The following is a 14,399-nucleotide window of genomic DNA, read 5'->3' as shown; positions in this document are numbered from 1 at the left end:
CCTAGGACTGGGGAGGGAGAATCCCGCAGGGCAGGCGGTCAGGGACACGGACAGGGGACCCGGGGGCTGCGGGACAGGGACCTGAGCGCTGCGAGGAGGACGGGAGCCCGGGAGCCCGGCTCTGTCCTCCTGTGGCTTCTCCACCACAAAATCACAGCTGCTGGGATTAAAAGCCCCGCAATGCAAACAGAGGGTGCGGGAGGGACCCGGCCCGGCTGCCCGTGGCACTCTGATGGGGAGGGGTGAGATAGGAGAACCCCAAACCAGGGGACCAGGGGAGATGGCTGGGGGGGTGGGTGGGACACTCGAGCACTCCCTGGTGACAGAGGCTGCAGGTGCTGGAGCCCCTCCAGGGTAAGAATTTAGGCCAGATTAAAGCAATCATAGAATCGTTTGGGTTGAAAAAGAGCATTAAGATCAAGTCCAACCATCACTCAGCACTGCCAAGGCCACCACTGCCCCATGTCCCTCAGCACCACAGCTCCAGGGCTTTTGAATCCCTCCAGGGATGGGGACTCCACCACTGCCCTGGGGAGCCTGGGCCAGGCCCTGACAACCCTTTGGGGGAAGAAACTTCCTAATATCCAATCTAAACCACCCCTGGCACAACTTGGGGCCATTCCTCTTGTCCCATCCCTTGTCCCTTGGGAGCAGAGCCCGACCCCCCCTGGCTCCAACCTCCTCTCAGGGGGTTGCAGAGATCCAGAAGGTCTCCCCTCAGCCTCCTCTGCTCCAGGATCAACACCCCCAGGGCCCTCAGCCCCTCCTGGGCAGACTTTGTGCTCCAGACCCTTCCCCAGCTCTGTTCCCTCCTCTGGACACTCTCCATCCCCTCAATGTCCTTCTTGTCCTGAGGGGCCCATGACAGTCATGAGCTCAGGAGGGTTTAGAAAGCATTTCCTCTGCTGGGGCTCTGTCTCTCCCCCTCCACACCCAGCACTGGACACCCACCTCGGGCTCCAGGGTGCAGCAGGCAGGGTGGTTGATCCAGCTCTGCAAACACCAGGGTGTGAATCATGCCCATGCAATGCCAGGCTGCTGCCAAGCAAGCCCTGGGGTTATTCCCTTTATCTCCCTATGACTGGGAGCTTCCTGGGGTGGGAGAAGTGGTACCAGGGGCAGTGGAAACAAACTGGGGTGGAGAGGAGGCCACTTCACCCTGCAGCAGCAAACCTGGCAGGCCAGCAGCATCCAGCACCACTTGTGAACCCAAATGAGGGCCCTGGTCTGACCCCACAGACAGCCCATGGCAGGAGGGGGGCAGGGGGTGCAGCTGGGGCTGTTCAATGAGACGTGCAGACCACCAAGTGTGCCACTGATGGCTGGAGCCAGAATTTGCTGAAAGCTGATCCAAGGACACCATCAGTTTGTGTGGCTTCTTCAGGACACCTGGAGCAGTCCCATCACTTGCATTCTGCCTGAAGACCACATCTTGGTGAAACAGTCCCCAGGAGGAACCAAATGTTTTAGACTCTAAGTAGGGCCTGTAACCCAACGAGCTGTCTGGACAAAAACCAGGGGATGGAGCTCCCACAGGGGGCTGTAAAGGAACGTGGCATAGCCCAGCATGAAATGTCACCTGTATTGCCAGGTGTCCTAGAAGCAAGAGGAACCCTCCCTGATGAGCTCCCACATGCAATATCTCTGGATTTATATAAAGCCTTGAGACTGAAACACCTTTGGGGACCACAAGTACAAGGGGGCTTCCTCCATCTTGGCAAACAGACTTCTGAGGAGCTCTCACAGCATGAAGTGGGACTGCTGAGGGACAACAGAGCAGACACCAGCACTGGGTAAGAGCAGCACATTCCCCTGAGGGAGAAAACCTGAACAAAAACCTGAGTTCTCATCTACCTGAAGTGACAACCATGCTGTAAACCTGCATTCCAGCTACGCCCAGGGTGGCACAAGGCAGGAGACACCTCCCAGCCTCTCACCACAGCGCCCAGCAGCCATCCTCACTGCCTCTAAGTCCAGGAGCCCTGGGCAGAGTCAAGAGAGAAAACAGGCAAAACTCTGCTGTCCTGACTCAGCACCTTCCAAGTTTGACCCTCCTGTTGCTTTTCACCCAGGTTCAAACCCAAGCAGCTCTGTCCTCAAGTGACAATGACAGAAGGTGTGTTCTTATTTCAGCCCCTTGCCTGCAGTAAAACAGCAAACACTCCTCCAAATCCTCCTCTGCTCCCCAGGGGGAAGAACTCCCTCAGAGTCGCCTCCACCATGTCTTGGGCTCTTTCCCCCCCCCCAAAAAAAAAAAATCAGAGAAGTTCTCTCCAACCCCCAATGAGTCCTGGAGACACCTCAGACGCTGCAGAAGTGACTCCACTGCTCAGAGCCAGTGCAGAGATGGAGGATTCCCCCTCTTGGAGTGAGAACTGGCAGAGGTTCAAAAAAAGAGAGGTGGACTGCAGCTCCCACCACACATTCTGCTGTCTCAGAGCTCATCTTCTGCCCCTCATGACTGGAGTGCAGGCAAGTCCCAGTGTGCTCCTGACAGCTTGCCAAAGAAATCCAAGCACTACCTACTGCCAGCGGGGTTTCTTGGTCCAAAGAAGGGACTGGTGAACCTTCAGAACCTTCAGGTATCCTTTGATGAACACTTTATCAAAAAGAAAAAATAAAAACCCCAAACAAAACACAAAACCCAGCCCTGGGTTTACTTTTCCATGTCACACAGGGAAGGAGAGCTCTGCCTGCTTGGTGTGAGCAGCTGACAACACGAGTAAAGGATGAACAGCAGAGTTTCACAGAGAAGATCTGGCAGTTTTCCTCCCTCTCTTCCACACTTGTAACGTATTTTCATTTACGCTGCCACTCAAGAAGAGAAGTTGCTTGGTTTCCTTTCAAGAGCCCAAGTGCAAGAAAGTGGGGGTTTCAGGCTGGATGATGGAAAACTGGAGGAGACAGCCCAGCTGCCTCTAGAGGAAGTTGTCTGCTGGCTGTGGAACCAGGGAGAACACTTTGTGGTCAAAATTAGGCTTGAATAAAAAATGAGCACAATCTCATCTTGGGTTTGCAGCAGCCCCAGACCCACAGCCCTTCAGAACATGAGCTTTGTACTGGGTCAGAGGCAGATACCAGCCAGAACCATGGAATCCCAGACTGGTTTCTGCTGGAAGGGATCATAAAGATCATCCAATCCTGCCACAGAGCAACCCCCCTGCCATGGTCAGGGACACCTCCCACAGCCCAGGGTGCTCCAAGCCCCATCCAGCCTGGGCTGGAACACTGCCAGGGATGGGGCAGCCACAGCTTCTCTGGGCACCCTGGGACAGGGGCTCAGCACCCTCACAACAAAGAATTGCTTCTGGTGTCTGACCTACATCTCCTCTCTGCCAATTTACAGCCATTGCCCCTTGTCCCACCACTCCATGCCCTGATCAAAAGAACACCCCTGCTGAGCAGGTGGATTCAAACCCAGGAGCTGCTGTCCTGCAGGTGTTGTGACCTCCCCTTCACACAGCCTGAATCACCAGGGCACCCATCCAGTGTATTCTCACCACTCCCTGGTTTACCTTGTGGAACAGACAAGTTCTTCCATAATTTCAGAGTCAAGAAACAGCTCATCTGACTGCAGGACAGGGCTTCAGGATATACATTCAGCAGTCTTAGTGATCAGCAGGTAACAAAACTAATGATGATGGACAAGCTGCTCTGCTGATCACACACAGCCTGGGGCAAAGTCAGATGCTGAATCACCACCAGGTCAGTTCTGCAGCAAAGGTTTCCAGAAAGCAAAACATCCACAGAGCTGGAACATAAAAAGAAAACCCAGAAAGGAGAGCCCAGAGCCCAAACATGTTATATAAATCAAAGCAGTTTATTTAATTATGAAACTGAAAGCCATGACCACTTATAGTGCAATGACAAGCCTGAGCTGCTTTACTTCTATTTTGAAATTAATTATCAACTCCCATCTCTCAAAACAATGGTGCTTTGCCAGCAGGTGCCTGCTCCACAACCCCCAGACCACACCACACACTTCTGAGCAGGAAGCACTTTTTGGGAGTTTACTCACTTCCTTTTGTAACTTTGTCAAATTCTGTGACACAAAGAAGTTGTGACACACATTGAAAAATCTTTATTTCCGTGTTTCTAGTTGCTGGATTTTGAAAGTCACCTTACTGTGACTCACTAATCCCACCCCCAATAATTAATGGTTATCCCTCATTAATCCCCTCTCCTAAATAAGCAAAGTGCAGTGTTCTTAAATTGCAACAATGGCTCCAAGCAAGAAGCCATCACAGAAGCAATTTTTGGTAGTAGAAAACGTGATTAAAAAAAAGATTGCAGCACATGATCACTGAAATGTAAAAAATAAACCTCCACATATAAAAATATACTGGCACTTTACAAAGGCACAACAGGAACTACCTCAGGCATCCAACCAACAGACTTTGGTACCAACCAGCAGAGAAGGGCCCCTGTTCCCAAGGCAGCTTGATAGAAGGAAAAACACCCACCAAGGAGCAGGTGAGAAGTGTCCTTACAGCAAACAGGATGGAAACACTTCTGCTCCCTAACTGGGCAGTGAAGCTGCTGGGTACACATGTCCAGGCCAAGCAGCCACGGGGCTGTGTCAGGCAGGGATGGATGGTGTGATGTGTCACTGTTGCAAGGTGGAAAACTAACAAACTCTTCATTTCCTGTGACAAAAACTGCCAGCAGTTGTGGGTGTTCTGTGTTTACACTTCCAGTTAGGAGCAGGTAAAAAGATGAAAGACAGAGCACAAGAGTGTGATTGGTGTGGGTGGTCCAGCCCCGAGGCTCTGAGCACCCAGAGTGTGCAGGGTGGGTGCTGGCAGCCCCGGATGGGCACCCTACACCTGCTTTGCCTCGGGGGGTTTCAGTGGGGGCCACCCCTGCCATCTGTAGTATGACACCAGCTGCTTGGGCACCTCAGCCAGAACCACCTGGGCAAGAGCCTCCTGGGGAGCCTGCAAGGAGAAGAGGGAGAAGAGATCAGAAATACTGCAGAGAAAGTGTTTATCAGCTCAGGGACAAACTCTCACAGAATCCAGAGCACAGCTCCTCACTGGCCACATTGCAATCCCTGTTTCATGAGCTCCTTGCTGCACTTTCAGCAGCACTTCCACAGTCTCAGTGAAGTTCTGCTTATAAAAAACATTTGTTCCCACCTCTGCACTGCTCCCAGCTCAAGCAGCCTTCCTGTGGCCCTGATCTGGCTGGGAAACTGCCCCAGTCACTAGCAATTTCTCTTATTTTGGGTTTCATTTGACTCCACTCATCAAGCCAGTTCACTGTGAGAGGTGCACAAATGTCAGTGCCACCAGGGAGGAGTTGGGGAACAAGAGGACTGCTTCCAACAGCAGGGAAGACTTAGAATCACAGAATAATTTGGGTTGGAAGGGACCTCTCAAGGTTCCCCAGTCCAAGCCCTGCAGTATCAGGGACACCCTCACCCAGATCAGGGTGCTCAGAGCCTCCTCAAGCCTCACCTTGAACATCTCCAGGGATGAGGCCTCAACCCCCTCCCTGGGCACCCTGTGCCATTGTTCCACTGCCCTCATGGCACAGAACTTGTTCCTCACATCCAATCCAGATCTGTTTTTCTCTAATTTAGATCCATTGCCCCTCAGCCCATCACTCCAGGCCCTTGCACACAGTCCCTCTCAGCCTTCCTGGAGCCCCTGCAGACACTGGAAGGTCACTGTGAGGTCTCCCCAGAGCCTTCTTTGACTTATCTCAGTTTAAAACACTCATGAGACAACATCAGAGGTGAGCTCAGCCTTTTGCTTAAATGTTTGCACTCCAGGAGAGAAAACATCTCCCGTGCTCTTCACTCTGCAACAGCCAAGAGACAGCAGCACAAGAGTGTGGGCAGCACTCTGAGCATGCAGCTTGCTGCCTTGGCAACCCCCAGGCTGAGTTTTCACTGGCAGCAGGACTCACGTTTTTGAAGTGTCTGAAGGGCACAAACTGCACAATGTCCCGCGCGGCCGCCTCCCCGGTCACAGCCCTGAGGACACCACTGTCCCCATCCAGGAACTCCATGGCTTTGAAATCAGCTTCACCAACCCCAACAATAATGATGGACATGGGCAGCTTGGAGGCATCAACGATGGCTTGCCTGGTTTGGTCAAGATCAGTGATCTCTCCATCTGTGATGATCAGCAGGATAAAATATTGCTGGAAAACATCAGAAAGCGCTGAGTTAGGGAGCTCGACACCAAAGGTGACACAGCTGAGGGCAAACTGAGCCATTTCTTACTCTAAGAATCAGATGGTGATGTGGGCAAGACAAAACCAAAGCATTAAATAAACTTAAGCTATTTTTTTTTTCATTTCCATAGGACCTTTTGTTGTGCCCTTCAGATTTCCTTTGTAAAAAAAAAGAATGAAATTCAATTTACAAAGACCAATCACATCACTTGGCAGAATGTAATAGAGATGAGCACAATACTCCTGAATCAACAAAAGTGCATAAAGAATTCACTGCTGGATGCTTCTTCACTCACAAACAGGCTAAAGTTTAATGTTTAATATCCCCAGAGTGCAAGTCAAAAACCTGCCTTTTAACATTACCACTACTTTAAGCCATATGTATTGGAGACCTCAAAATACAGCAGTGACAACTGTCATGACAAAGACCCTCTAGAGATAACAGGAGGGGAAGAATACAGGAGCTTTTCTAGAAAGAAAAATACCTCAAAGCAACACATTAGTTTGGTCAAGTGTTTAAAATTTCCTTCCTTTTCCAGAGGCTAAGGTTTAGTACCTGGTTCTGAAATGAGCAACTGCTGTTTTATAGCAGCTATCTACAGTTTTTAAATGAAAATAAAAAATGAGACACATGCAATGAAAATAAAGAGAATGTTTTCCTATTATAAAATCCAGTTATTACAAGATTTACTATGTTTGTGCCCCATTACTGACAGATTCTGTATTTCAACAGTTTTCCATCTGTAAGAAAAAGTAGAGATTTTTAACATATAAAGAGAAATCAGAAGATTCCCCTAAGCATTGAGAAGGCTAAAAAATACTCTCAGAAATATAAGAAATGGATCTCCCTAGGACAAGCACCTCACAGTGTGGGGAACATACTCAGCATAAACACAGACACAGAGAGAACCAAAAATACTGATACCAGACCATAAAGCAAGTATCAGAGCATAGATCAAAATTCCTTCTGACTGCTCTGTCAAAACAGACCCAGTTAAATGTATCAGGAAATACAAGTCCTTCAGCATTAAGCAACAGGAATGAAGCTTTGAGAAGTGGAGTTGAATTTTAACTGCAATGCAGTCAGCACCCTGGTTCCACCCCTCAGGCTCCTCTGCATACCCTGATTCTGCCTGGCACCATGGAGGGACACAGAGGAGAGCCCTCTGGTACTTTCCTTGGACACCGTGCACATTCCTGAGGGCAAAATTGTCTGGAATAAATGCACAGGGCACCTCTATACTGTGTGCATTCCCTCAGAGGGATTCCCCCCTTAGAGGTGACGGAGCTCAGCAGGAGAGGTCAGAGAGAGGCAACTCCCAGCAGAGCCCAGCAGTGTGAAAACCAACCCAGCACCTGCATAACTCAGTGCTAAGCACAGCACCAGCCAGCTGGAAAGGGGAGAAATAAATAACCCTTGAGCAATGGAAATTACTGTCAGTGTCTACCCAGTAAGGTTCAGCTCAGCAGGTACCAGGGGAGCACCAACAGCCTCTCTGTTGATGGGAAGAGGGGAACAAATTTGGGATCATGGAATCACAGAATGGTTGGGGGTGGAAGGGACCTTAAAGCTCATGAAGATCCAACCCCCCTGCATGGTCAGGGACACCTCCCACAGCCCAGGGTGCTCCAAGCCCCATCCAACCTGGGCTGGAACACTGCCTGGGATGGGGTGTGGGGTTTTTGTGAACTGAATGGCCATACAGGCCATATTGTGAACAAGCCATGAGAAATACTGGTAGTGTTAAACAATGTGCCATGAGAGTTATGAACAGACAGTGCTGGTAGTGTCAGAAAATGTTGTAAGTTTAGACAGTGCTGTTTTATAAAAGACAATGTGGTCTTGTAAATTATGCTGAGCTAAAGACCTGGAAGCAACTGAAAAGTTACTAAAAAAGATGAGCTACGTGCAGAAGATAAGGAAATGTGGAGAAGAGCTGCTGCAGCTAAATTGTGGGCTGAATTAGCATTACGTGATCTGTATGTGGTCATTGCTGTTAATTAACCAATTAGCTTTAAAGTTAAGAGTGTGGTCATCACATAATAACCAATCACTAAATGCCATGTAATAAGCAAAGACACTTGTTTGTAAATCAGCACAGTCGTGGAGGTAAATAACTGGGATTTGGTTTCAATCACACTGATTGTGCTGCCATCTCTCCAACCCTCTCCTCAAATGGCACCTGAACAGGGACAGATCTGAAGCCTCTGAGGACACCAGAGGGAGAGGCTCGAGCAGGAGGGAGAGAGGGAACCAGCCCATGGTACTGACCCTGGTACTGACCCTGTTCTGCTGGATTGGAAATGGTGAGCCCACCCCTTTTAAAAGAAAAGGGAGGAATCCTAGTGCTAGGTGGAAATCCTGGGAACTGGGTACCCGAGTGCCCGGGGAGGAGGTGGGGGGATCACTGTCTAAGGCAGAAGAAGCAGTGATCAAACTCCTCCAGAATATCCTATGGGAGGGATAAAATATGAGGAAAATGCTTCAAAACAGTTATTACACTGGGCAAAGCAACACAATCATTTTAAAGATTGCAATGATGTGTTTGAAATTTCACTTTGGGGAGAGTTAGGTAATACTTTATGGAAAGAGATCTCTAAGGGCTCAAAAGAAGCAACCAAACTGGCCACAACGTGGCGCTTAGTGACTGAGTCTTTGCAAGAACTAAAGGCTGAACGAGAGGTTATGCAGAGCAAATTTGTTGCTTTAGGGCCACAAAAAAATGAGTCTATGGGGTTTTTTTTGTTTGCACCACCTGCAATGCCAGGAATTCCAGGCATTCCTGTTGAATTGGCTCCTTGGCTAAAGCAATCCTCACAAATCCAAGAGCAGAGTAAAAATAAGCCAGAACAGGGCACTGCTTCTCAAAGAGATAGGAAACCAGAAAATTGGCCAGCACCACCACCACCACTGGTTGAGGCAGAACCCCTTAGCCAAAGTTTAAAAGATTTACCACTGTTATCTGAGACTCCTCTGCCTTCTTCTTCTTCAACACCACCTTTGTATCCTCTGTTGCCTGAAACTCCTCCACCTCCAGCAGTGTCTGTCACAGATACTCTGCCACACTGGGAGCAATCAACCCCACGAGATGCTGAGACTCAGCACCCAGAAAAAGAGCATCCTCAGGAACAAGGGGAGCATGAGCTGCAAGAACTGGATTTGTGACTAGAAAAGCTTCAACAAATGGTCCAGGAAATGAAACTATGTCAAGCCTCAGATGAGGAGACTCATCCTCCACCTTATCCTGCTCATCTCACTGGAGTTCCGGATCATCAATTATTGGGGGAGTATAAAAGGGGCTTCAGGCAAAGCTGGGAGGGAGAATGGGGCAGAGGAGGGTAATCATTGGAAGGGAATTATTCAAGAAGCATTATTAGAAGGTGTAATTTTTCCTCAGGCTTTCCCAGTTCTAACTGTAGCTGGGGGAGAAAGAGGCTGGCAACTGTTAGACTGGAAAATCCTCAAGGAAGCCAGACAGGCCATGCAGTCAAATGGTCTTCAGTCTCCTTATACTCAGGCACTGATAAAGAATATTTTCACTGTGAACCTGCTAAGACCTGCTGACATGAGGCAGTTGGGTCTTACATTGTTATCACCAGCACAGCAAATACATTTTTGGGCTGCTTGGCAAAATGCATGTAATCAGGTTGCTCTTACACCTCGTGCAGAAGGTGATCAGTTATGTGGTGTGACTGCACAACAACTTCCTGGTGAAGGGCTCTTTGCCTGTGGTGATTGGCAAGCTCAGTTCCCAGTGGAATTATTGCAAATCTCTCAAGAAAAGGCTCTGAATGCTTCATTAACAGTTCCTAATGAAGGGGTAAAGCAGAGTTATGTAAAAGTCACTCAGAAAGTTGGAGAACTTTATGGAAAATTTATAGATCGATTAATTACAGCATTGAGAAATGCTCCTGAATTAGAAGAAGAAATGAAAGAAAAACTTATGTCTGTATTAGCCTATGATAATGCTAATGAGAAAACACAAAAGGCAGTGTCTCATTTGCCAAGAGGAGCCTCTGTCTCCACTATGCTGGAAACAGTAGAGAAAATGCTGGGGGCAGAACAAGCTCAGGTTGTGGCAGCAGCTGTAAGCTCTTCCACCACAGCAGCAGTGGGAGCAGCGGTACGACCATTCTTGAGAGCTAAACTGAAGGGTAAACAGTGTTTCAAATGTGGAGAAGAGGGGCATTATCAAAAATACTGCAAGGAGGGAGTTGAAAAGCAAGGAGTTAATAAACGGTGTGTTGCTTGCTGAAAAAATAATCATGATACAAAAGATTGTTACTGGAAGTCAGGAAACTTCCGATTGAGCACGCGGCGCCCGCAGACAACAAATCAGGGTGCTTGGACCACCACTCCACAGCCACCCGAGGGAGTGCCAGATGTGGAAACAGCTGCAGACACATATCTGACTGATACACAGGCTGCATTAGTTGGGACTAATAGGACAGGACCCTTGGGTCACAATCTGAGTGCTTTACTACTTGGGAGATCGTCCATTTCTAAAGAAAGCCTTTTTGTTCCTCCAGGTGTCACTGATTCTGTCCATATTGGATCAATTAAGGCCACGGTTTATACTCTGTCACCCCCTGTGTCTTTGTCCCTGAAGGACAGAGGATTGCTCTAATTGTAGGTGCCATTTCAGAAAGGGGAAAGTGTTATTTAAGGAGCCAGGAATGGAAAGGCCTGGGTACACTGTTATTAACAGGTCGAGGTCATGCTTCTGTTTCCACAGATTCCAGTATCCACTGGTATCTGCTGTGCTGTGCTAAACCTCATCAGGAGGCAGCAGAGAAGCCTCACGAGGAGCTGAGCTCAGACACAGAGCCAGGATGAGCACGGCTGGACTCGGACTCACGTGGTTAAACCTACTGATTAATTCAGTCTCACTGCTGCCTCGAGTCCTACGTGTCAATCCCAGACAGAACCTGTGGGTTACCTGGGCAAACCAACCAGGTGTTAAGGAATTTTGTGTTGCTATGACTTCTGCTACTGATCCTTTTAGAACATGTTTGTCAGGACTGCTGTATTTAGATGAAACAGATCTTCACAGTTATAGCACTGGCAGGTGTCCTGGTACTGACCAATTGGCAGAACGTGCAGCACAATTAATAAAAGGCTTAAATGTTACTCTGGCGTGGAATCCTCAAGAGCTCAACCTGTTAGGGTCACAAGCTACAGGCAAAACCATGGGAAAATGGATGCAGACATGTTTTGTGGTTGGTAAGCTTTGGCAAGAAAATGGATATATAGTACAAGGCTGGAAAGAGATTCAAGGTCCACCTTCTCCAAAATTGGGTTGGCTGAAGCAACAGATTGGTGATACAGCTTCAGGCTGGAAGGAGAAGAGGACTGGGACTGATGTGTCACCAGATCTATCCTATCAATTTACTCAGAACAGTAGTTTCTGTGGCACCCAGGTTACTGGAATTCCTTTAGGGGCATATGGGGCTAGCAGAAGTAGTGGTTCCTTTTTACCAGGGCCCAAGAATCCTTGAGCTTTACCACCTGATATGATTCTGATTTGTGGGGATAGAGCCTGGCAAGGTATTCCTAGGAAGGCAGTCAGTGGTCCTTGTTATCTGGGGAAACTTACTGTATTTGCTCCTACACACCAACAGTTGGACAAAGTATTAAAAAAGGTTTTATCTCATACAAAGTGACCCTTAGGGCTTTCATCTGATTGTGATGATAACGTTGAGCTCTTGAGCACACCCATTAGAGTTGCTTTATCACTTTTCCTACCTAGTACAGCCATGGGAAATGCTTTAAGGGAGCTTGCTAAGCTAGCATGCTGGTCTGAAGAGCAAGCAAATGTTACTCAAGTACTGGAACAACTGTTAGTAGATCAAAATAGTTTACACCATGCTTTGTTACAAAATAGAGCTGCAATTGATTTTTTCTATTGGCTCAAGGACATGGGTGTGATGATTTTGAAGGGATGGGCTGTCTGGATTTTTCTGATCATAGCACATCAATTCATAAGGAAATACAAAACTTCCTCTCACTAGCAAATACAGCAGCAAGTCAGTCCTTGGGATGGATGGTTACAAAGTCTCTTTTTGGGAATTCCCAAATGGGGGCTTGGTTTGCTCAAAGAAGGTCTCAGATTTTAGGCATTGTGCTTTTGTCAGTGCTAGGACAATGTTTAATTTTTTCATGTTTACGACGGGCATCAATTAAATTGGTCAATGGAGCCTGGCTCATTCAAAAACAAAAAGGGGGATTTGTGGGGTTTTTGTGAACTGAATGGCCATACAGGCCATATTGTGAACAAGCCATGAGAAATACTGGTAGTGTTAAACAATGTGCCATGAGAGTTATGAACAGACAGTGCTGGTAGTGTCAGAAAATAAGTTTAGACTTAAGTCTAAAGTTAAGACTTAAGTTTTATAAAAGACAATGTGTCTTGTAAATTATGCTGAGCTAAAGACCTTGAAGCAACTGAAAAGTTACTAAAAAGGATGAGCTACGTGCAGAAGATAAGGAAATGTGGAGAAGAGCTGCTGCAGCTAAATTGTGGGCTGAATTAGCATTACGTGATCTGTATGTGGTCATTGCTGTTAATTAACCAATTAGCTTTAAAGTTAAGAGTGTGGTCATCACATAATAACCAATCACTAAATGCCATGTACTTAGTAAAGACACTTGTTTGTAAATCAGCACAGTCGTGGAGTTAAATAACTGGGATTTGGTTTCAGTCACACTGATTGTGCTGCCATCTCTCCAACCCTCTCATCACAAAGGGGCAGCCACAACCTCCCCAGGCAACCCATTCCAGTATCTTATACCCTTATGGTGAAGAAATTTTTCCCAATATCTAACCTAAATCTCCCCTCTTCCAGTTTAAAACCATCACCCCTTGTCCTGTCACTACCCTCTCTGGGGAAAAGTCCCTCCCCAGCTTTCCTGGAGCCCCTTCAGGCACTGGAAGGTGCTCTAAGGTCTCCCCGTTGCTCCCTTCTCTTCTCCAGCCTGAACACCCCCAACTCTCAGCCTGGCTCCAGAGCAGAGCTGCTCCAGCCCTCTGATCATCTTTGGGGCCCTTCTCTGGACCCTCTCCAACAGGTCTGTATCTTTCCTGTGCTGGGGGCTGCAGTTTCAGGCAGTACTCCAGGTGTGGTCTCACAAGAGCAGAGTAGGGGGACAGAATTCCCTCCCTCATCCTGCTGGCCACACTCCTTTTGATGTAGCCCAGGATGCTGCTGGTCTTCTGGGCTGTGATCACCACACACTGGTGGCTCATGTTGCTCTTCTCATCTACTGCCACCCCCAAGTCCTTTTCCTCAGGGCTGCTCTCTATCCATCCTCCCCCTATCATCCTCCCCAACAATCTCTGTTTGTGCCTGGGGTTGCACCAACCCAGATGCAGGACCTTGCACTTGGCCATGCTGAACATCCAAAGGAAAGCAAACACCACCACTTTCCATTTAACCCATCATGACCATGGAAAAGAGAAAGCTCAGCCCACCCAGGGGAGGAGGAGCACTCACTGAAGCTGTTCCCTGGTGTGCAGAGTGTGCTGCAAACCTTGCCACGTGGTTTATAATGGGAGAGAAGTTGGTCGGCCCGTAGAGTCGGATCTGAGGCAGGACCTGGCGGTAGGCATCCACTATTCCTTGGATCCCTGCAACACAAGGAAGGGAAGTGGCCACAGGAGCTTCACAACTTCTCCAGTAATTATTTTAGAAGCACTACTAATGAATATGGCAAAAGGATAACAACTGTCACCCAGCTGTGAACTCCTGAAGGGCAAACAGGCAGCAGGGTAACAGGAAATACACAAAGCACAGGGCTGGAACACTGTGGACATCTGAGCTGACACCAGTGGGCATCTGCAGAGATGCCATTTGCAGATTTCTTCCCCATTCTGCATTCTTCACGTTATTTTTTTTGCCTCTAACACCACAAAGTTCATGGAAATTGTGGGAAAAACAACCCAGTGAGGGCACACTGATGACTATATTCACCTCGTGCTTTCTACCTTATCATCCAATCTGTCTTATTTAATTGCTGATAGTTTAATTAGGCAGCAAGGTCAGAAGCTCCCTGGAACAGCAACCTTTTCTTTTCCTTGCATGAAAGTTAGACAATAATGCCTAATTCAGCATTCATAGAAACATAGGATGGTTTGGGTGGGAAGGACCTTAAAGATCATCCCATTCCAACCCCCTGCCATGGTCAGGGACCCCTCCCACAGCCCAGGGTGCTCCAA

General features: G+C 48.1%; 1 protein-coding gene across 5 annotated transcripts in view; it reads right to left on the bottom strand.

Moving 5' to 3' along the window:
- Positions 1-3,801: 3,801 nt before the first annotated feature.
- The window catches only part of RBM12 (RNA binding motif protein 12), a 48,952-nt gene continuing 38,354 nt past the window's right edge, over positions 3,802-14,399 (bottom strand). For 4 of the 5 annotated variants that reach the window (XM_071759364.1, XM_071759366.1, XM_071759363.1 and 1 more), the window contains 3 exons: positions 13,678-13,811; positions 5,914-6,150; positions 3,802-4,937 (listed from right to left, as the gene is read on the bottom strand). In XM_071759364.1, the coding sequence (XP_071615465.1) occupies positions 4,821-4,937; positions 5,914-6,150; positions 13,678-13,811 (488 nt within the window). In that variant the 3' untranslated portion in view covers positions 3,802-4,820. The remainder of the gene's footprint in view (positions 4,938-5,913; positions 6,151-13,677; positions 13,812-14,399) is intronic. The other variant, XM_071759367.1, reaches the window with a different exon arrangement.

This window comes from Heliangelus exortis, chromosome 16 (genome assembly GCF_036169615.1).
Source record: "Heliangelus exortis chromosome 16, bHelExo1.hap1, whole genome shotgun sequence".
In the NCBI taxonomy this organism is placed as follows: domain Eukaryota; kingdom Metazoa; phylum Chordata; class Aves; order Apodiformes; family Trochilidae; genus Heliangelus; species Heliangelus exortis.
The sequence above is the reverse complement of the archived record's forward strand: the minus strand, read 5'-3'. Positions and strand labels throughout refer to the sequence as shown.